Source organism: Rattus norvegicus, chromosome 13 (assembly GCF_021556685.1).
Source record: "Rattus norvegicus strain SHRSP/BbbUtx chromosome 13, alternate assembly SHRSP_T2T, whole genome shotgun sequence".
Classification (NCBI taxonomy): Eukaryota; Metazoa; Chordata; class Mammalia; order Rodentia; family Muridae; genus Rattus; species Rattus norvegicus.
The window spans coordinates 94,805,089-94,826,908 of NC_141546.1; the positions used below are offsets into that span (position 1 = coordinate 94,805,089).

A 21,820-nucleotide genomic window follows, 5' to 3' on the forward strand; every position below is an offset into this window, starting at 1 on the left:
CCTTCCTTTATTGCCTGCGTGGGGCAGGGGGAGGGGAAGCACAGTCTGAAGAACTGAGGATGAGCTCGAACCCCTGATCCTGAGGCCTCCACCTTCGGAGTGCTTGCATTTCAGGCATATGCCCATGACAACATTTTGGGGTGCTAAGGATCAAAGTCGGGTACTAGAGCTGGCTCTGCAAACGTTCTATCACCTAAGGTACATTTCCAGCCCCCCCCCCCTAACTATTTGTAAATAGGTTGCTGACTTCATGGCCCTTCATGCCTGCATACATTGGTATAATTTTCTAGAGAACAGGGACACTCTCTTAAATATTTATAGCACAATTATAGAACTTAGGATGCTTAATATTATAGATTATCAAGTGTACAGCCTGTGGTCCTGTTTTGTCAGTTTTCTCAGGGTCCGTACTGGTATCCTTTTCTTCTCCAGCTCAGAATCTAGTCCAAGGTAACACTTGCCTATCACTGTGTAGACCAGGCTAGCCTCACCACAGGATCTAGTCCAAGACTACTTTTTCCTGTCACTGTGTAGACTAGACTAGCCTCAAACTTGCAGCCATTTTCCTGTTCTGCCTCCTTAGAGCTGGGATTACACATGTGTGCCACCTCACTTGGCTTGTTGTCATGTCTTTAAATTCCTTTAGTGCTTTCATGATGATTTTTATGACTCAGTTTGAATTGTCCGATGTATTTTCATGAATAAAGTCAGGTTACTCAAAACCAGAGTTCACATCAGGAGCTACAGGGTGTCCTCCTGTACATTACTTGGTGACATTAGCCTTTAAGAAGTGTTAGTTATCCTCCACCATGAAACTCATCTGTCATTAGTTTAGCAGCTTTGGTGTACTTGCAGGGTTGGGCAAGCATCGCCACTCTCATTTTCAGGATCCTGGGGATGTTCCATTGTCTCACACACATTAGTGCCCGGTCCCTACTTCCCACAAGCTCAACACCACTTCCCACCATCTGCTTCCTGTCTTTATTAAGACTGACACACTCAGGACTGGAAAGATTGCTTCATGGTTAAGAACACTGATTGCTCTTCTGGAAGACTCGGGTGTTACTCCCAGCACCCACATGACGGCTCATGATACTCTCTAACTTTCTTTCCAGGGACCCCAGAGTCCTCTTCTGGCCTTTGCTGGCACCACGCACTCACATGGTATACACATATGCATGCAGACAAAATGCACATGCACACAATAGTAGTAATAGTAATTTTTTAAAAGGTTGATCAACCCCTCCACTTCCTGAAAACTTATTGGTGGTTAGAAACACAACTTCGACGGACATGGCCGATGATGGGTAGTGGCCTCCAATGTGCCCCCCACAGATCAGATCACATGATCCTTAGTTCCACATTCCTCCTCTTTTGATAGTGTTGCAGTCTCACACTTCTCCCTCCATCACCCTCCCCCTACTTGGGGTCTTGAGAATGCTAAACTACTCCCCTTTAGTCCAGGAAGACAGAGACACGGTGGAAATGTGTGCCTCTTGAATAAGGGCATGCTAGGTTCAAAGAGCAAGGACCCCGTTTTTGTCAGCTCTTCACTACCATAACCAAATACCTGAGAAAATGAACCTAAAGGAAGGAAGGTTTGTTTTGGCTCATGGTTTCAGGGGCTCCTGCCCATGGTTGTTTGGCTCTGTCTGTTGCTCTTGGGCCTGTGGCAGATGAGACAGCACCTGAAGTGGAGGAAGCCTGAGGTGGATAGAGTTGTTTACCCCTTGGCAGCCAGGAAGCAAAGAGGGGGGAAGTGGCTGGGGTCTCAACATTGCCTTTAGGGGAATGCCCCTTTAAGGCCCCATCACTTAACTTCCCCCCACTAAGACCCACTTCTTAAAGGTTCCACCACCTCCTAAAACTATCACAGGCTGGGGACGAAGCCTCAGACCTCTGAGGGACACTTATTCTAAACTATAGTAGGTCTACTCTACTCCCCACAGAGTAAGAATGCAAACGTTCACTCACTGGAAGAACAGAAAGCGTCACAGGAAGTAGAAGGTTAGTAAAGCACATATCAGTGACATGATTTCACAGGAGAGGGTTAAGATGGTCACAAAAGAACCAGTGTTTGAGGCAGAGAATAACTCAAGTGGATTGACCAACCCATCCGAGGAAAGAGGAGTTGACCTCGCTGGAATGGTGAAGTCACTTTCTGGAGGAGGCTGCTTGAGATGGACTTGGGGGCTAAATAAGGGCTAGACAGTGAGGTAGAAGCAGAAAACAGATGGGGCTATCTAGACCTTTGAGGTCTAGTGTGGATTATGAACTTAGTTTGGAGAATGATGAGGAGTTACGGAGGGTTTCAGAATGGAGGACACAATGACCTGAGTTAAGACTCGGGCAGACATGCTCTTAACCCGCAACACAGAAATCCTACTACTGTTGCTTCTCCTGCCCCCAGCTTGACCTCATGGTGTCACTTACTCTGCAAGATGCCATCCATCTGACCAGGGCCAAGGGCAGGGTCAGAGAGAGTTCATTGTTACTTACCATGTTCACTCCTGTGTTCAGTGTGTTAGGGGTACTGTATCACCCTGCCCCTATTGAGAAAGGGTCCCACATGGGAACATGCTTCTTTTAAAAAGAAGCCAACAGCCTTCCAGCAAATGGCCCTTAGCCTCTAAGCTGTGGTGCTAACTAAGGTAGCTTTGCTGTCTGAGCTGGTGGGACACTCACATCCATGCCTGGTTCTGGGCAGCAAGACCTAAGATCCACGCATTGCTCTGCTGCAAGGGCACCTGAAGGAGGAACTTCTTGGCACATAAAGCTTCGAGACTTCTCAACAAAGACTTGTGTGGCATTGTGTACTAATGTATATAAGCATTTATATCGACACACTAAGTCTCTTATGAAAATGAGGTAAGAAGGTACTGACAGCTCCAGCTTAGCCATCCTCTGCTGGTCCAATGGCTGTGTGATTGCCCACAGGGCTTACACTCAAGCATCTCCTTAATTAACACATATCTAGTGACCCTCCAGGAACCACCCCAGAAAAACCATGAGGCTGGGATGATGGATGGGGATGATGGGTGGCGGAGTAGAGATGAGCACTGGGGAGAAAGGGTAGTCCCTTTCCTCATCTGTAAGTGGAACAGGTTAGACGGTCCTCCAGTTCCATTGTCTTAGAAAAGTTGGACCGTTTGATCTGTGTCGATTTCTCCACAGACAAATGTCTTCCACGCAAACCAAATTCCTTTTTGCTTCAAGGTTAAACTTCGCAGTCAACCAGATTAACGAAGTGCTCAGCTCAAGAGAGAACCCTGGCTGTGGGCCCCACTCATTCATGTTCAAGAACCATCCTGATTTACCACCCATTCATGTTCAAGGTCACCCTGATCTTGTGTCTTCTTAAAAACAAGTGTATAATTAGTCCTACATTCAGCCTCTAATGGGGAAAATATTGTCCCTATCCCATTTGAGAAAAGAACCTCCATCTACCCAGTGGCACTAAAGTTCGGTTCTCATAAAGACGGTTCCATGCCAAAGGCGCATCTAACCCCAACTGATAGCTTCAAGCCACCAAGCCACCACCATGACCCAACTGATAATTTCAAAACACCAAGCCACCACCATGCATGCCTCAAGGATGTACAAGCAAGGAGTTTTAAACATATGCAGGAACTTCCAATTTATAGCAAAATAACCATAGGCAAAGCTTCAGAGGTAGTGTGTGTGCATGTGCATGTGTGTGTGTATGTGCATGTGTTTGTGTGTGTGTATGTGTATGTGTATTTGTGTGAGTGCATGTGAGTGTTTGTGTGTACACATATGTGTCCCCTCATTCACCACTTGACTGTCTGCATGGCCTTTTGACAGATTGTAAAGTTAGCCTCAGGACCCATTCCTGGGATATGGAATATCACAGAGATAGATGCCTTCTTCGTGGTGTGTTGAACTAAATCTTGGAGACTCTTGGCTCTTCCTCTTGCCCTGCCATATTGGATGTAGCCTATCTGGTCAGGTACTGCTGTAGTCTGCATCTTGCTCTGAAGGCCCTCACCATGAAACCATTAGCCTAGTCAGAGGATTTTACAGCACGGGGGCATGCCCTTGGAGGGGACAGTGAGGCTTCTTTTTCTCTCTCTTTTGAGCAGCTTTTCTCTCCAGGGGAGAACTTGACTCCACTACGTGTTCCTGCCGTGATGTTGCTGCCTTAGCACAGTCCCAAAGCATGCACTGACAACTCCAAGACCATGAGCCAAAATAGACCCTTTCCCTTTGTAAGCCGATCATCTCAGGTACTCTGCTAAAATAGCAGGAAGCTGAATGGCACAAATGTCCAGAAGGGATTCCCAGGTGTTGGCTCCCCAAGATTCAAGGGAAGACGATGGATGATGAGCAGGGATAATTGCCAGATGAACGATATTGTAGGATGTCATACAGGTGAAGGCAGGTACAAGATAGAATGAGGCCTGTCATTGGACGAGGAGGAAGGATGGGCAGGAGAAAAGTTTTAGAGAGAGGAAGAGACTGGAGGAGGCAGGAGAAGCAGTGTCGAGAACATGGAGGCAGATGTTAAGATTCCTCTCTGCACATTTACAGGTTGTTATGAATATTCTTAAGGGATGGATGTGTACAGGGCTTTGTATAGCTAGATGGGCAATTATATCTTATCAGAAGTTATTGTGTTGTGTGTTCTTTCATGTGGAGATTTAAGTTTAAGAGAGCATGTGGCGGCTAGAGATACTAGGCTGTCATGGAATTAGGATGTGTATGTCTGGCATGGTGGCAACCTGCCTTGGGAACTAGATGGGTGGAGAGATTGTCGCCAGACTCAGAGAGAAGCCATCAGCAGTGTGATATGGGATAGAGCAAAGCGGGTGAGAGGCTTTGCTGACTGAGATGAAGACATCCAACAGATATCTTGGGGCACTACGATGCCGGATCTAGTGTGGGGTAAAAGACAGCTTTTTTATAATTTTATAGCAACATGATATGTCCAGTTCCAGTGTCAGTGTGAGAAAGATCCCTTCAATGACCTTAAGAACAAAGTTGATGTTGCCATATAATGAATGATGGAATTTCTAACCATTGAGCATCTTTCTTTCCTCCTTCCTTCCTTCCTTCCTTCCTTCCTCCCTTCCTTCCCTCCCTCCCTCACTCCTCCTTCCTTCCTTCTTTTCTTCCTTCCTTCCTTCTTATCTTTCTTGTTAACAAAGCATGGTCATCTGTGGGGAGGCCAGGTAGGCAGAAGAGCTCAAAGAGGCTAAGTGAGCTGCTCACAGGTCCCTACCACCCGGGAAGCACATGAGGGACCACACTTGGGTTTGAAGCCTTCTGGTTCGCACTCTGTCCATGACACGTTGTGGCAGGGTGAATCTGACAGAGAATTGGAAGCATCTTGTCCAGTACCCACCCTGTTGTTCTGGGCTTGTTGCTTCCTCCCCTTCCTTCCTTTTCTTCCCTTCTTCCTTTGTTTTGTTCTATTCTTATTTTGACTTCAGAGGGCTCTCACCATGCAGCCCAGGCTGGCCTCACACTCATGATCCTCCTGTCTCTGAATCTCGAGTACTGGGATCGCAGGCACAGGCAACACCAGTCTCCCTGATGCTCATTCTCCAGGTCTCCAAGTTTCCCAGGAAAAGAATCCTCTCACTGCAGCTGACTAATTAGGGTGCAGTCTGCACTCCTAAGAGCACACACCCCATTCTAGTGGCCTCCCTTCTCGGGGTGACAATTGGCTGCTGAGTGCTGGAATCCATCTACTGTGCCTTGGGATTCAAGCTCCAGAGAGCAAAGCTGTCACATAGTAGGTGCATAGCACAGGTCTGTGGAAAGGCAGTCACACATCAGCTTCTTTGCTTGGCAGGCTGCCTCCTCGTCACTGAAACACCCCTGGCAGCATCCGCTCTTAGCTACAGTTAGCTTCCAAGTCATATCTCAGAGAGAAACATGAGCGCCGCTTACACAACCACTTGAAATTCTGCAGGTGTAAAACACAAGCTGGATTTTATCAGCTTTTGAAAGCTTATCGCACACCAAAAGGAACACTAAAGTCTCACTGGTAACTTAGTGTTGGCTAGATATTGAAGTGATAGGACTTTAGCTATATATGACGTGAAATATATTGTTAAGTTATATCTTTTTTTAACCTTCTGGACTTTAGGTACGAGAAACTGTTGAAGTCCTATAAAATTCTTATAAAATCTGAAAAATCTGACCTAAGGTTATACAAATTATAACAAGATTTGAGATTTTACTGAGTGCTGTAGGAGCTATTTGGGGGAGGAGGGTTAGTTTGGTTAAATTGTGTGTGTGTGTGTGTGTGTGTGTGTGTGTGTGTGTGTTTGCTTGCTTGCTTGTTTTGAGAGTTCGAAAACAAGAATGAAATCATCTAACTTAGTCACATTTCTAAAGACTGATCTAGCTGATGTGTTGAGAACAAACTGCAAGAGACACCAATAAGGGGTGAACCATGAAGGCAAGAAGACCATTAAGAAGCCATCAAATGCTGGACAGATGACTCAGTAGTTAAGAGCGTTGGTTTGAACCCAGCATCTACTTAGTGGTTCAAAACCATCTGTAACTCCAGTCACAGGTGATCCGACGCCCTCTTCTGGCTTCCAGAGACACTGCATGTCTGGTACACAGACATACACACAGGCAAGACACCCATACACATAGAATGAAAGAAATATTTTTTAAAGAAACTGTCAAAGAGAATTGTGTGCTGGGGCTCAGGAAGCCTGCCTGGACCGCAGGGTGAGACCCTTTCACAAAATCCAGCAGGCCAGAGACATGGTTTAATGGGTAAAACGCTTACTGTGAGAACAAGAACCTGAATTCAAATCCCCAGAGTTCATGTAAAAGCCAAGAGCATGGTGGGAGTACCAAGAGCTTCTGTAACCAGGACTCTAAGGGCAGATGAGAGGTGAGGAAAGGAGAATTTCAAAAGCTCAAAGTCTACTTAGTGTGTGCATCAGAAAAAACAATAGAGACCTTGTTTCAAATAAAGTAGAAGGTGAGGACTGATGCCTGGGTCGTTCTCTAATGCCCACATGCATGCTGTGTACACTGTACACACACACACACACACACACACATGGAATCCCCACATAATAGACACATACGTGTACATACAGAGAGACTCCCCACATAATAGACACATACGTGTACATACAGAGAGACTACACACACATAGCATCTTCACATGATAGGCACATATGTGCACACACAGACTATACACACACAAAACACCCCCACATAATACACACACATATGTGCACACACAGACTATACATACACAAAGACAGCCACATAATCCACACACATATGTATACACAAACATGCACTGTTCACACACACACATGCAGCTTTCACACACACGCAGCTATCACAGTAGTTTGGTTTAGGCTAGAGAGCAGTAAGAAGTTGTCAGGTATAGAGTTTGAAAGCAGATAGGAGCACCTTCCAGATATGGGTGAGAGGGAGGGAGCATGGGGCAAGGGTGAGCCCTGCTTCCAGCCTGGGACATTCACTGGAATGAAGAAAGGGACTAGAAAGGTTTGGGGGAAGAGCAGGCATTGGTTTCTGCAAAGGCCAAGCCTGAGATGCCCTGTGGTTTGGGAGGGAGGGGCTGGGTTGGATATGAGACTCTCAGGTTTGAGGCAGGGGCTGATCTAGGGCTCTGAGCTTGAAAGTCATCATCATGGAGCTGTGATTTAAAGCCAAGGCAGCAAGTGTGGGCAGAAGAGAGAAGATCAAAGTCAAGATGGAGGCCCCAGGGAACTCCCACGTCTAGAGGTTGCAGAGCGGAGCAAAGGAAACGAAGGAACCATGGGGAAAGGGAACCTGAAGCCAAATGAAGAAAACACTTCAAGGAGCAATAAGCAGAGTCCAAGGCTGATCAGCGGTCCAGGAAGGAGGAGCACAGGAGTGGCCCCTGGACTCAGCAACCTGGAGGAGAATAGTGAGAGACAGCTAGGTAGATAACAGGTGCAAAAAAACCTTAGAAAGAGGGAGAACATACCAGAGACCACAAACGTGGACAGCAACACTTTCGGAGAGTTTCCTACACAAGGGAGTACAGAACTATAAAACGGCCCCAGCCTACGCATAATCAAGATCTGCCTTTGAAGGATGAGACACAATTTCTGCATGTATTCACGCTGCTGGGATGAACCAGAAGACGGGAAGAAATAACGCCAGTTCTTCATCTTCCTAATCTCCAAGGAGCGTGCGTACTGCTGTTCCTGCCTCTTCGCTTACAGACTGTTTCCTGGCTTTCTGCTATGAGACACGACAATCGGCTTGGCGTGTCTCCCTTTATTCTTGTTCTGACTTTATCCCAGCATCCCACCATTGCTCTGTCACACCAACATCTACAAGTGCAATTTATCTAATGGTCACCCTGGTACCCACTACTAACCTATCACCTATAAAAAGCGTCTCTTGGCTCCCCACCATATAGAATGGCATCACTGATACCCCTGACCTATCCACTACCTGCCAGTCAGCTTCCACACATGTTCCAGGACTGTAATAATGAAAACTAACAACATTCTAGTTCCAACTGAGGTCTCACAAGGCATGCCCTACTTCCAATGTGCTGGGACTCGGGCTCTGCGACTGAGGACACAACCTCACAGCGCCTCTTACGGGATCTGTTCGGAACAGATCATCACTTCTGCTTATATGCAGTTGGACAAGGCAGATCACAAGCCAAGCCCAGTATCAATGGGCAGAGAAGGAGGTAGTCTCCAGATACCAGAGGCGGACAAGCCATGTGGCACGGGGCGAGACTGCAGCTTTCATTCAAGATGAAGAATTGGGAACTATGGTTTTAGACGCCCTACCCCTCACCCCTCAGCCTCCCGCATCTTTCTTGTGTTTTCTTGTGTTTCCTGTTTTCTTGTGTTGTCTGACTTCTCTAGGCTGTTTTTCTTCTCGTCTTGTAAAGGTGGGAAGTTTCTGCAGGTAGTTCACGTGTGGTCTGCAGGGAGCTGTTGGTTTTAGAAGGTGGGCCCCACAAGGCAGAATTTACATCATTATAACCAAGCCAACACTCCCACTCTAGACCCAAAGAGCTCATACCCTGTAGCACTGCATGGGGATGTTACCACACCGCCTCAGAAGATCCCTTCTCACAGCCTATCGCTTACACTACCCGTGGGTGGGACATGCTTTAGCCTCTGCCACTCATGACTCTAAGCATGGTTTGTTCTCACGAAGTTTCTGACTGCCTTTCTTTTTTTTTCTCACAGATAGGAGAAGCATGCCTTATACGACACACCCCCATGACAGCAGCCCCCAAAGTCTTTCCCAGCCATTGTTTGAAATCTTCCTCCTTTCTGTAGCCAAAGGACTTCTGATCTAACTGAGCAGGTGTCTCTACACTTGGATCTTAATGCTTCTGCATTACTACAGTTACCAACTGTCTTTTCTCTCTCTCTTCCTCTCTCTTCCTCTCTCTCTCCCTCTTTCTTCTTTTCTCCCCCCTCTCTTCCTCTCTTCATCTCTTCCTCTCTTCCTCTCTTCCTCTCTTCCTCTCTCTCCCTCTCTTCCTCTCTTCCTCTTTCTCCCTCTCTCTCTTCCTCTCTCTTCTTCTCTCCTTCTCTCTCTTCCCTCTCTTCCTCTCTCTCTCCCTCTCTCTCTTCCTCTCTCTCTTCCTCTCTCTCTCCCTCCCTCCCCCCCTTTCTTTCTGTTTTTATACAGAGTCTTGTTTACTAATGTAGCTCAGCCCTCAGCCTTAAATTTGGAATTCTCCTGTACCAGCCTCCCGAGTGAGGGCTTGCAGGTATAAACCACTAATTATTACGCAGGTATAAGCCAACTAATTGCCCTGTGTTTCTCCCGTTTGCATTATTTTTCCCATTAGAATCCTAATTTTTTGTGCTTTCCCAGTAATCATCTCTACCATGTGGAATGTTGTGGTTTCATATCCCCCCTCAGAGCCCTCTTTAATGGGGCTCTCTACCCCTCCTACTCTAACGAATCCTGGCTGTCTTCCAGGCCGCTGAATAACTTCATCTCTTGGTTGCGTTTGCTGACTGGCCTTAGTAGTGCTACCATCCAGATGGATGGGCTCCTTTTGCTCTACTCCAGGTAGAGACTGTAAGTAGGCAATGAGAAGTTCTTTAACTGTGTTCACAGGCAGTTTTTATTGCTGCCCTCCCTGTGCTCCCTCCACTCAGCAGGCAGCCGCAGATAGCATCTTCCCATTGGAAGTCTCATCCAGGTCTCCAGGGCCAGGATCCTTAGCCCTGCACATGTTGCAGCTTCCATATAGACCTGGGCATTTAGAAGCCAGCCCTTGATAATCCTACAGTTTTGTTGTTTTAGACCTGGAAATTGGCGTTATTTAGCCCTTAACACAAGCCATTGTCAGAGCTCTTGACTTGGGGGTTCCCTAAGACCTTTGTCAATAAAGACTTTACAGCTCTCAAAAACAGGTGGTGGCAACACACACCTTTAATCTCAGCACAGAGAGGCAGAGGCAGGGGAATCTCTGAGTTCAGGGCCAGCCTGGTCTACAGAGTGAGTTCCAGGACACTCAGGGCTACAGAGAGAAATCACATCTTAAAAACACTAAAATAAAGGAAAAAAGACATTACAACTCTCTGAGACTTCTACAACCTGCAATTTCTCTTCTCTGCCTTGTGTAGTATTTATTTTCTTTAGTCTCAGCTCACTGCCTTCCCTTGCCTTCTCCCGGCCTTGACGACCTTCTTCTGATGCCCTAGCCAGGATCTCTGAAATCCTTCAGCTCCTTCTCCTGCTGTCAAGCAGACAGCTTCCTTATCACTAAAGCCAACTGTGAGCTTAAATTTTTAGCAGTGCTTAACACTAGCCCAGTGCCAAGGGAGAGATGGGTCTCCCTCCTCTGTCTCAGTAAAGCCCCTTATTTCTGAGCACCAATAAGGTCTTCTTCCTTCATGTACTTCCTGACTCTGCTGAGGAAGCATCTTTAAGGAACTCCCTTAAGAGGTCCGAGTAGGAAATAAGTCCCCTTGGTTCTCAAAACCTCAGGCCCCTTTCACTTGTATATTCTATAAAGGTGCTGGACCAGATGTTCCCTAACGCCTGCTCTGGGAGCATAATGTTGTCAGGGCCTGTTCATCCACAGCATCTGAGTTCAACGAGAAAATGTTAAGTAGCTGCTGTTCTCGAGGGGCTTGCAATTTCTTTACATGAACACATATAAATTCTCAAACAAGTACCAGAAAGTCATCAGTACGGAAGACGCTACAGAGTCGAGGCTGAACGGTCATCGATTGGAGCCTTGGGCTAAAGGAAAGAGCTGGAACCTGAGCTCACTTGAGGTGTTCCTGCTGGAAGGAACTGTAGTGTCTGCGTCTGCGCAGTGAGGTAGGGAGGCGTAGATGTTTGTGTGACGGTCAGTATATTAATGACCAACATTAGGCCGGAGGAGTAGTTAATGGCCAGTGGACAAGGCCTCCCTGTCACCTGCTCTGTCCCTCTGTGGCATCAACATTCATATCTCACCAAATCACAGCAGGTAATAATTTTTAAATATGGCAGCATAATGATGCCTTTACATGTCATCAGCAGACAAGTTTTCAGACCATTTCAGGATACACAATTAACTTTTATTTCATCTAGGAATATATGAGTGTGCTTATGTATATGACCTCCATATATACACCCTTGAAACATGGAGGACCTGACAATCATCGTTATCAGCAGTGTCCCTGAATTAGGATGACACTGCCTTTCCTCGCCATCCCATCACCAATAAATTAATTGACGTTTTCACTGGGACAATGGGAAGTGATTATAAGTCATATCTCCTTCCCGGGCACGCCCCAAGCAGGGAGCATCTTTCTTATGGCAAGATTTTATTCTCCAAGGAACACCATGTACTGGCTGGTTTTGTGTGCCAACTTGACATAAGCTGGAGTCATCACAGAGCAAGGAGCCTCCCTTGAGGAAATGCTTCCATGAGACCCAGCTGTAAGGCATTTTCTCCGTTAGTGATCAAGGGTGGGAGGACCAATTATGGATGGTGCCATCCCTGGGCTGGTGGTCTTAGGTTCTATAAGAGAGCAAGCTGAGCAAGTCAGGGGGAGCAAGCCAGTAAGCAGCACGGCCTCTGGATCAGCTGATGCAGGTTCCTGCCCTGTGTGAGTTCCTGTCCTGACTTCCTTTGGTGATGAACAGCAGTGTGGAAGTGTGAGCTGAATAAACCCTTTCCTCCCCAACTTGCTTCTTGGTCCTGATGTTTTGTGCAGGAATACAAAGTCTGACTAAGACACACCACATGGATGGAGAGAGGCCTGGAGGGTTTACAGGATGTGGCGTCTCCAAGGCAGGTCTCCCAGACTGATAATGGTCCTGAGACACCAGCAACACGGGGTAGTGGATAGTTTTCATTCAGTCAGTGCCGGCTCCCATTTTGTTGCAAGAAATAAAAGAAAAAATAAAAAAAGAAAGAAAAGAGAAAAGGAAAGAACTTGCAAGGAAGGGGATTTCCAGCAGAAAGAAAGAATCTTTGTGTCAGTGTTCTGAGCAGTCTCTAAAGAGTGGCTGCTGTAGGGAGGGGGAGGAATGCATGAGGCCACGGGATGAATTTTCCAACTACTTCTCTTGAAAGTGTCCTCTAACAACCCCCACCAGAAGAATTACCTACTGCTAAAACTCTCTGTGCCTGCTTCCCTCCTAACACTGAGCAAACTCAGAGTTTATATTATTCTCCTGCACAGGCTCTGGTCTTGGCTGCTTAATTCATCCGCACATTCCCAGCACCTGGCATATGGTGATGCCGGCTTTGGCCCAGTGAATGGGTAGATGGATTAGAAGAAGCAGCATTTCATCAAAGAGTAGAAGAATCGGTCTGAATAATCAGATGGCTCTCGAGCTTTGAGCAAGCCAGAAGGATTAGCAGATGCAGACCTGGGCCAAGAGGAGGACTTCCAGGAGCTGAAGCCATCCAAACCACTCCCTAGCCAGGGCAGTAGAGGCAGCAAGGAAAAAAAAAAATGCTTCCAAGGTCTGTGGTGCAGAGAGAAGCAGAGAAATGAGGAGCACTCAGAAACAGAGCTGCCAGGGCGCCAGCTACCTCACCCCAGACACAAGACAAACGGACAAAGCAGAGTGTGGCGGCTTACAATTCCAGCACATGGAAGGCCGAGGCAGGAGGACTGCTTTGAGTTTGTGGCCCGCCTAGGCTCTCTAGCAAGTACCAGGACAGCCAGAAATGCACGACAAGACCTTTATCTGAAAAAGAAAAGAGAAGTACGGAACACGTGCGCGCGCACACACACACACACACACACACACACACAACACACACACACACAGAGACAGAAAGACAGAGAGACAGAGACAGAGAGACAGAGACAGAGACAGAGACAGAAAGACAGAGAGAGATAGAGACAGAGACAGAGAACAGGACGAGTGGATCCATTTGTAGCATGTTTTCTGTGACCAGCCTTGTGCTTTTTGACAGCTCACATTCAATCAGCCCAGTCTCCTGAAGAACCAAGCATCGCAGACTTACAGACAAGAAGCCCAACCTACCAAGGGCCTGAGATCTTCCATTCCTTGTGGGTAAGTACCAAAGCCTTCACCAATGCCTGGGCTGAAAACATACTTTTCCACATTTCACATTTCTCTATTTCTTGGGTAGTTTATTTCTTTCTATCCAAGTTGCTTAGAAGTGTTTGTGTGTGTGTGTGTGTGTGTGTGTGTGTGTGTGTCTGTGTGTGTGTGCGCGTGCGCACACATGTACTTTAGAAGTAAAGAATCCTACAGGATTCTGATCTACGAACGGAACTGTGAAGGAGGGAAAGCTAAACCATGAGGTAAAGTTTTAGAGGCAAGTAGAGTGGAGGCTATCTCGGCAGCAGGCTTAGGGTAGAAAGTGCTTCACACTGAGGACACGCACTGGTGCAATCAGGAGCAGGTGGCCCTGATTACTTCCTTGGGCTGGTTTCCCACAAGCGCACTTCCCTCTCCAGCAGCACCGTAGTGCACCCCTACCCACCTGATTCTTTGTTTTCTCAAAGTCTATATTAGGATGTTGTTAGTTCAACGCTTAAAATTCTAACAGCATGCACCATTGGTATCCTCAGGGAGACGGACAGGTGGTCTGGCTTTACTCTGGAGGTGGACATTGCTGACGCATGGACATTAACACCAGCTTGCCTCCCTGCAGTAGTTTATGGAGTTGGCCTGATGACTGGAACTGTGAGGCAGTCTGCTAGATTCATCACTCAGGGGAGAAGCCCAATTAAAGGCTCTGACTTTTCACTCAGATGGGACTCCTAGCCACAGCATCCCTCCAGGACTTAGGAGTCCAGGCAAAACCAACAGGTCCGGTTTTAGTGGGTGTGGCCTTCAAAATCACCACAGAAGAGGTCCCTGCTGAGCAAGGTCATGAGAAAGGCCAGAGTTAAACGAAAGGCCACTTCTCGCTGACCTCTGCTTTTGGGAACATTGCAACCATGCACAGGCAACTAGCTGGCTGGCAGCGGCAGGCTCTCTGAAGAACACACGGGACGCATGTTTCTGCAGCCCTGCACGCTGCTGAGGGGGACGCCTCCTTGGTGTGCAGGGTCCACTTGAGATCAAGTTGGAAGTGGGGGAGGGACGTGCAGGCAGAGATGGGGGCTGGAGAGAGGCGATCAAGAAAGCTCTCATTCCCTAATTCTACTCACCCTTAGGCACTATTTGGGGACAGCAATGGCACTGGGGTGTGTCCGGGCAGCCAGAGCCTAATACAGACTTATTGAGGTGCACGGCTCACTTTATTACCGGCTCACATACAGTCCAAATCCACATGCGTGCAAACTGAGTAATAAAATCACCCTCTTCCCTTAGTGTACTGCGGGGTGTCAGAGAGAAATGCAGGCACCAAGAAAAGAGACTCTGGCTAAAAAACTGTCACCTCCACAGGCCCTGCACAGTGTGAAAGCGTGACCTGGTGCAGCGTGTCTCCTGGAACTGTGTGTTGCCCTTCCCCCAGCTCAACTGAGTTCTCAGACTCCCTGGAGCCTGGTCAACCCATCACGGCCATAAGTTCTTCCTGCTCTGGCTCTTCTGCTCCCGAAGTAATGGGATCACAGAAAGACCTGCTTGATGGGGAAGAAGGGCCAAGATTCCACTCTCCTGGACGGTAGCCTAGCCTGGAGCCGTCGGGTCTCTGCTAGGGGCCCCAAGATTCTCTGTTAAGTTTATAGCTCTTCTGTGCCTGGCCACCTCGCTTGTGGGTCGGAGACCTCCAGCGTGGTACCTCTCCTCTAGGATGCCCACTCCACAGGCTTCAGCCACCTGCTAGAGAACAACCGTGGGAGCACAGCCTGAAGCTGGTGGGCACATCCACGGGTCTCAAGCCAGCGCCTACCTCTGCTCTGCCCGCTCTTCAGGCAGCCCAGGTCACAGTGACCGCAGAGGTTAAAGGGGTCACAAGGGTCGTCCCCCTCACCCCCCCTCGCCCAACACACACACACTTCTTACCCAATCCCGGCACGAAAGTGTTGAGGAAAAGACAGATGACAGCCACCGGGAAGGGCATGTAGGGGATGGCGGCACGCAGGGGTCCCTTCTTCTCGCGAACCTGCACGACCACCCCACTGGACGACGATGCCCCCCGGGGATCTGCCGCTGCCACCGCCGCCGCCGCCGCCGCAGTCTCAGCGTCTTTGTGCAAAGGCTCCATGGCTGGACGCGCTCTCCAGGAACCCGGCAGCCGCCCAGGGCACCAGGGCAGACGACGGCCGGCTGCGGGCTCCGGGCTGCGCGCAATGCGCCCTTCTCAGGAGGCCAGTGCGCTCCGGGTGCTGTGAGGCTGGCGGAGAAGCCCGCCCTCCCGCGCTCCACGCCCCCACTCCGGGCGGAGGGCGGGAGGGGCAGCGTGACACTTTGTGACAGCGCTCCCTCGCCCCTCCCCTCCGGGCCCCTTCCCCGCCCCCTCCACACCTCTCTGCAAAGCCAGCAATGGAGACCCCGGCGAGGGAAGAAAGCGCAAGGATGCTGGTGGTCGAGGTACCTAGAGGGATGGACACGCCTCACCCTCCTTGCACAGGTGAACTGAGAACCTCACCCAAGGTCCTCAAGAGCTGGGCGTGCACGAGGCTGATCCAGTTGGAAAAGCCTCAAGGTTGAGTCTCTCTTCTGGAGTGTGCATTTAATGCAAGGGAGGTAGGGGCTAGGGACGCGCGTGGAGCCTGAAACCTAGAAACACTCAGCGTTTCGAGTCACGGAGAAAAAGCAACGTGTTTCGAGTCACAGATGCTGATAGAACTGGAAGCGAGAAATGTAGCTTACAGTTTTATAAAAACCCATGCATGTCTGCAAGAGATGTTCCCTTCACGCGCCCACACACACACACACACACACACACACACACACACACACACACACACACACAGTCTCACGGAGAAGTTCACACACATAGAAACGAAGAACGGAAAGGAATGCTCCGGCTTGAGGGAGCGTGTAGTGGGAACCATGCCCTGACCAGTGCTCTGGGACATCTGGGCCGGTTAGAACTACCTGGTGAAGATGCGGTGAGCCCACAGCGCCCCCTGGTGTTGACGATGCACCAGTGGGAATAAGGGACTAGGCTTGGCAAGAGTCCAAGCCAACTGCCTAATTCCGTCTTCGCAAAAAGACCCTTCATCTACTCCTTGAAGAAAAAGTGAGCCAATGAAAGTAACCTCCTCTAGCTGAACATGGTGCTTCGTGGCTGCAGTCCCAGCCCTCGAGAGGTGGAGGTAGGAGGCTTTCTTCCTAGCAAGTTCAAGACCAGCCTGAGCAAGACCACACTTCTAAGTAGATAAATATTTAAGTCTAAAAGTAAGCCACAGTATTGTAGTCATTACAATGATAGTACCACAGAGCCAGTGACAAATATGGCAGACATGCTGTGACTCGTACCTTCCTACACAGCCAACTGTAGAGGAGCCATCAGTCACTAAGGCTTCTCCCAGAAAGTGACACAGGTCAAGATTTTATGACCAAAGGAAACTACTTGTAGGCGTGTTTTATTTTAAACATTTTTCACAGCATCCTCTGTTGGTCAGCATCCCAAACTCTTAACCCCATTTGATGCTCCACTTAACTGTACAAAGCATTCCACATTTCTTTAAAGCACAATGTCATCCACAATGATGTGAAGTCAGTGATCCCAATCCAAAACCCATGTGTATAAATGCCATTTCATATAAAGATCCAGAAACAAACCTCCATCCTATGAACACCCCTTTCCAGAATTTCTGGACCTCTTTTGGGATCCCTCTATCTTTATTAGTTTCTGAGGAAAATGAACCCAGAGAAGGAAATCGATTTCTATTTCCCCAGTTTCCTTTGGCTGTCTTTGTCACACCCAGGCAGAGCCATTGTGGTTGCCCACACACAGAAGCCTATGATAGCAGGGAAAATCCAGACCTACAGTAGAGCTGGGCCTGGAGCTGCTAAGGTGGGCAGGAAGCTGGCTCGTGCTGGAGGGCAGAGGAATTGGGACTTTATTCTGCTGTCTGGGAATCGCTGACATTTTAAGTGGGCACAGGGCATCAGAGGTGTTCTATTTATACCTACGATGTAACAAGTGAACCTCAGATTGATCAGCTGGACATGGTTTTTTTTTTTTTTTTTTTTTTTTGGATGATCATACTCTACGGTGAGAACATACGAGAGGCAGCTTTTCTCCCTTCCGTTGTGTGCAGACCTACAGCTGGAAAACACAAATGACTGGTGGCTGGGACTGTGGAGACCACAAGATCCACTTCTAAAAATATTCTCAGGTCACTGGCATCAGTGAGAGAACTTGAATGCTGGATGCCCAGGAGTGGTCCTTATTGCCACCTCCATTGTCCACGTGACCTGGACATTTTACAATAAAATATGGCTGCCAGTTTCTAAGAGAGAACTTGCTGAGAGGAGTTGTCCTGAGGCTAGAGACTGCAGAACCAAAAGAAGTACAACCCTCACTTCTCGGAAAGTTACACAGTATCTTTCTGCACCACTATGTTGCACACTCAAGCAACAATCTAGCAGACTTAAATACAGAGCAGCCCTCCTCTTAATGGAAGAAGGAGGACCCAGGCTTTAAAACCAACAGTGTGAGTATGTCAGCTGGGCAGACCTCTTAGTCAAGTTAGGAGGATGGCTGGAGAGGATCAGGTCACATGCTCACAAGGACTGAGGTTAGATGGGAAGGACTCTTCCTGACCTATAAGCACAGAGAATGGGAGAGACGGCTCCCAGATGCTAATTGGGCAGAATCAACAGACAGACGGGAGCTGCTGTATTTGAGTGCACATTGCTCTTTTCTGTTTGCTGTGATCAAATGCCTGACAAAAAGCAACTTTGGGATGAAGGTCATGTTTTGACTTACAGTTTAAGAAAAGACAACTGCTATCTATCATGTCTGAGAGAAGGCATGGTGAGAGGATCATGAAGCAGCTTACCCTATTTAGCTCCTGAGAGTCGCTGGATTACCCTGAGGCTTTTTCCTTAGGCCCACACAGCTCCCCTGGCTCATTTCTCTCTGCCTGCCCCAGCCCTCTTTCCCACTCTTCTTGGAGTCTCTCCTTGCCACACCCTGACCCATTTTCTCTCCAGCTTTTAGCTTCTGCTCCTTTTCTATAACAAGCCAGCCTCACTCAGCCAATTACTCTGTGGCCCACTTAGCTCCTAATAAATCTATTAAGCTGTAATCAATCCTCAAGCATCCTTAAGACCAAGTCTCTTGATTAGACCTGGTGGTGATTAAGTCTGAGGGTCTCTGTAATTACCACCAAAAACCTGAACAATAAGTCAATTTGGTTGGCAGCGGGAGAAAACAGTTCGTCTAGCCCTGCCATGACCATGTAACCATCTGCCATCCTTCTATGCCCCGAAGTCTGAGGATCAAGATCCCAGTACCTTCCGAGGAAGCAGTCTTTGAGATGGACAAGGAGCCTGCAGAATTCTAACTCCACCACTGGTGAGAACGTCCATCTTGTAGATCTTGCATAACCAATTTCTCTCTATGCACTTCCAAGATCTCTTCCCTATCACGTGTGCACAGATAGAACTGGACTTTCTGGGAGATGTCAGTCTCTGAACTGGTCTGGAAATCCCCTGTGATGTGGGGCCATTTTTGACAGTAACAGAAGTGGGCTGCAGGCTTCAGTGACCTGACCAGAGTGGGCATTGTGAAGAGGGGTTACTAGGAAACACAGATGATGAGTATACCCTGGAAACTGAAGGTCAGGCTCTCCGCCCCACCCCCACCCCCACCTCACCAAAGCACCAAGTACAGATGGAACAAGGACACTTCACAGAGACAGAGACGCCAACCATCCCTATCCCTCTCATCTGAGCATTGTTAAGATTAAGCCTGGCTTCCATAGTCCTAACTCTACAATCCATGGCTGGCAGAAGCTGGTACATCCCAAGCAATTGTCCAAGTGCTAACCACACCCTGACACCCCACAATTCACTGATTTCTTCTCAGAAGTGGGAATCCCAGAACTGACTCTCCAAACTGAGGACAGCTGGGGAAATGGAGGCAGGATGGGCAGTAGGAAGTGACAATAAAGATAGGAAGTGCTTACCTTTGACCTTGGAGGTCATCTTTTCCATACAACAAGAGCGGTGTGTTGGTCAGTTTTCTATCACTGTAACTAAACACCTGAGGTACTACGTTTGTAAACAGAATTATTTTGGCCCATGGTTTCAGAGGGTCCAGTCCATGATCTATTGGCCCTTAGATTTCACCTCATGGTGGGAGCATGTGGTGGGGCACATTGGTTAAAGAGAACAGAGAGGATAAAGTCCCATAGTCCTCTTTGACAACATAACCACTGATAACCTAACAACTCCTACGAGTGTCTTCCTCTTAAAGGTGCCACTACTGCCCCATGGTGCCAAGGTAGGGACCAAGCCTTTGGCACATGGGCACTGGGGAAGATTCTAAATCCAGTAGACAGCGAATCATGCACAATCAGACAACAGTGGCACAAACAATATCCTACAAAACAAGCAAGGAAGAGCTGAGACCATAGTCCGCTTGGTGCTGCTTAGCACTCATAAAGCCTCAGATTTGACCCCAGTACCACATAAACCCAGCACGATAGCACATACCCATAACCCCAGCACTTGGGAGGTTGAGGGAAGAGGATCAGGAGTTCAAGACTATCTTCTCTGATAGTTCTCTGAACGTTCAAGGCCTGCCTGGGATATCTGAGACCCTGACTGAGACACAAAGAATAAGACAAACAAAACAACAACAACAAAAACAGCTGAGACAACAGGTGCTGGGCAGCACCCACAAGGCACCAAGGATGGCTCAGCAGAGACTAGTGCATTAGTGAGCTTCAGTCAGGTCTGTCCCTGCAGCCCTCTGGGAGGCCTGGTCCCTCAGCCCCTAGCCAGCATCCCTGACCAGAGTAGCTTTGAGCTGGCCAGCACAGCGCCCCCAGCCTTCTCCTGCCTCACGAGGCAGCACATTGGCCCCAGCTGCTCTGGCACGGGTTGCGTGGTCCCCTGCTTCCTGTGATGACACATGGGGACACGAAGCTCTGTTATTCTGGCAGGCACCACAGACTGGTCTCTCTCAGCATCTAGTTCCTGGCGTAGGTTGATTTGTTTCTCTCTTAACCACCCGGCACGTATGTTAGTACCTCCGAGGCTTGGCAAGGTGGGGGAGGGGTGCTGCTATACAGCAAAGGGAGCCAGAATTCTAAGGAGCAGGCAGCCCTTTCTGCCCTGTTCCCAGAACCCTTAACACCTCTCAGGACAATTGGGACATTCTTGGGAACCCTAGCCATGACTAGTCCCAACTGTGACTATATCCTGAACTTGCAGAGGGCACATGAGACCTAAGACTGAGGACAGAATGGATTCTGTCTGCAGAAGGACAGATCAAAACCCAGGCTTGGTGCTGGCATTCCAGGCAGGACCCACCTCTGCCACTCACCAGCGTTATAACCTTGGGCCCAAGCTTAGACTTTCAGAGATTTAGTATCTATGTTTCCAACTGGAGAGCTTCATAGAAGCCTAACACTGTACTGGGCCCTAGAAAATGTTCAGCTAATGGGCCTACTACCATAACCACCTTTACTAACCCTTTAAAGAGGAGAACAATGCTCTTAGTATCAAATATCTGCAAAATAGCATCATAATGTGCAGGTAATTTGTCTGGCCAGTCACCCTCTGAGGTGCCAGGAGGTAGAGGGATGATCCTAAGACCCTACAAGAGATGCTCTCCTGTGGGATGTGTCTAGATGCATCTAGATGTTCTAAACAGAGTGATTAAGAGTGGCCTGTCAAACACCCAAACACACCATTATTTGATCAACTAATGATGGCTGTCTTTGTCACTTCCTCAGGATAAGGCCCTGATGGTGCTAACACACTGCCCCCTTTGGGCGATTCAATCCCTACTCCAGTTACTGCAACCTTGACCCACAGCTAGGAGGAAACTATGATGGAGTAAGATGAAGAACTGTGTCTTAGGTCACTACAGGGACAATGGATCAGGAGGGGAACAAAAGGTCACAGATAGCCAGTGAGGGAAGGGCTTCGGGCATCCGTGCCTGGATTATTCATAACAGATTGGGAAAATATATGCCTGGATGCCTCAGGACTCCCACACCCTAACATTCACATCCTGTGTCACCCTGCTCTGAGCTGGTCAGGCGTCTGTAACTTGTACAATGTGGCAAAGGAGGTATCGCTGAGGTCTCAAATGTACTCATTTGAGTCCATCTCAAGAAGTTTGTCCTGGGGGTTGGGGATTTAGCTCAGTGGTAGAGCGCTTACCTAGGAAGCGCAAGGCCCTGGGTTCGGTCCCCAGCCCCGAAAAAAAAAAGAACCAAAAAAAAAAAAAAAAAAAAGAAGAAGAAGAAGTTTGTCCTGGCTT

General features: G+C 48.3%; 1 protein-coding gene and 1 long non-coding RNA gene across 2 annotated transcripts in view; one reads left to right on the plus strand and one right to left on the minus strand.

Moving 5' to 3' along the window:
• Window positions 1-15,742, minus strand: part of Stum (stum, mechanosensory transduction mediator homolog) — a 51,565-nt gene extending 35,823 nt beyond the window's left edge. Inside the window, exon 1 of the mRNA NM_001447369.1 lies at window positions 15,427-15,742. Within this exon, the coding sequence (NP_001434298.1) occupies window positions 15,427-15,628 (202 nt within the window). The 5' untranslated portion in view covers window positions 15,629-15,742. The remainder of the gene's footprint in view (window positions 1-15,426) is intronic.
• Window positions 12,950-19,515, plus strand: LOC148001843 (uncharacterized). The gene is made up of 3 exons (XR_015636226.1): window positions 12,950-13,203; window positions 13,418-13,518; window positions 14,866-19,515. It is a non-coding gene; the product is annotated as an uncharacterized LOC148001843 (long non-coding RNA).
• Window positions 19,516-21,820: the final 2,305 nt, after the last annotated feature.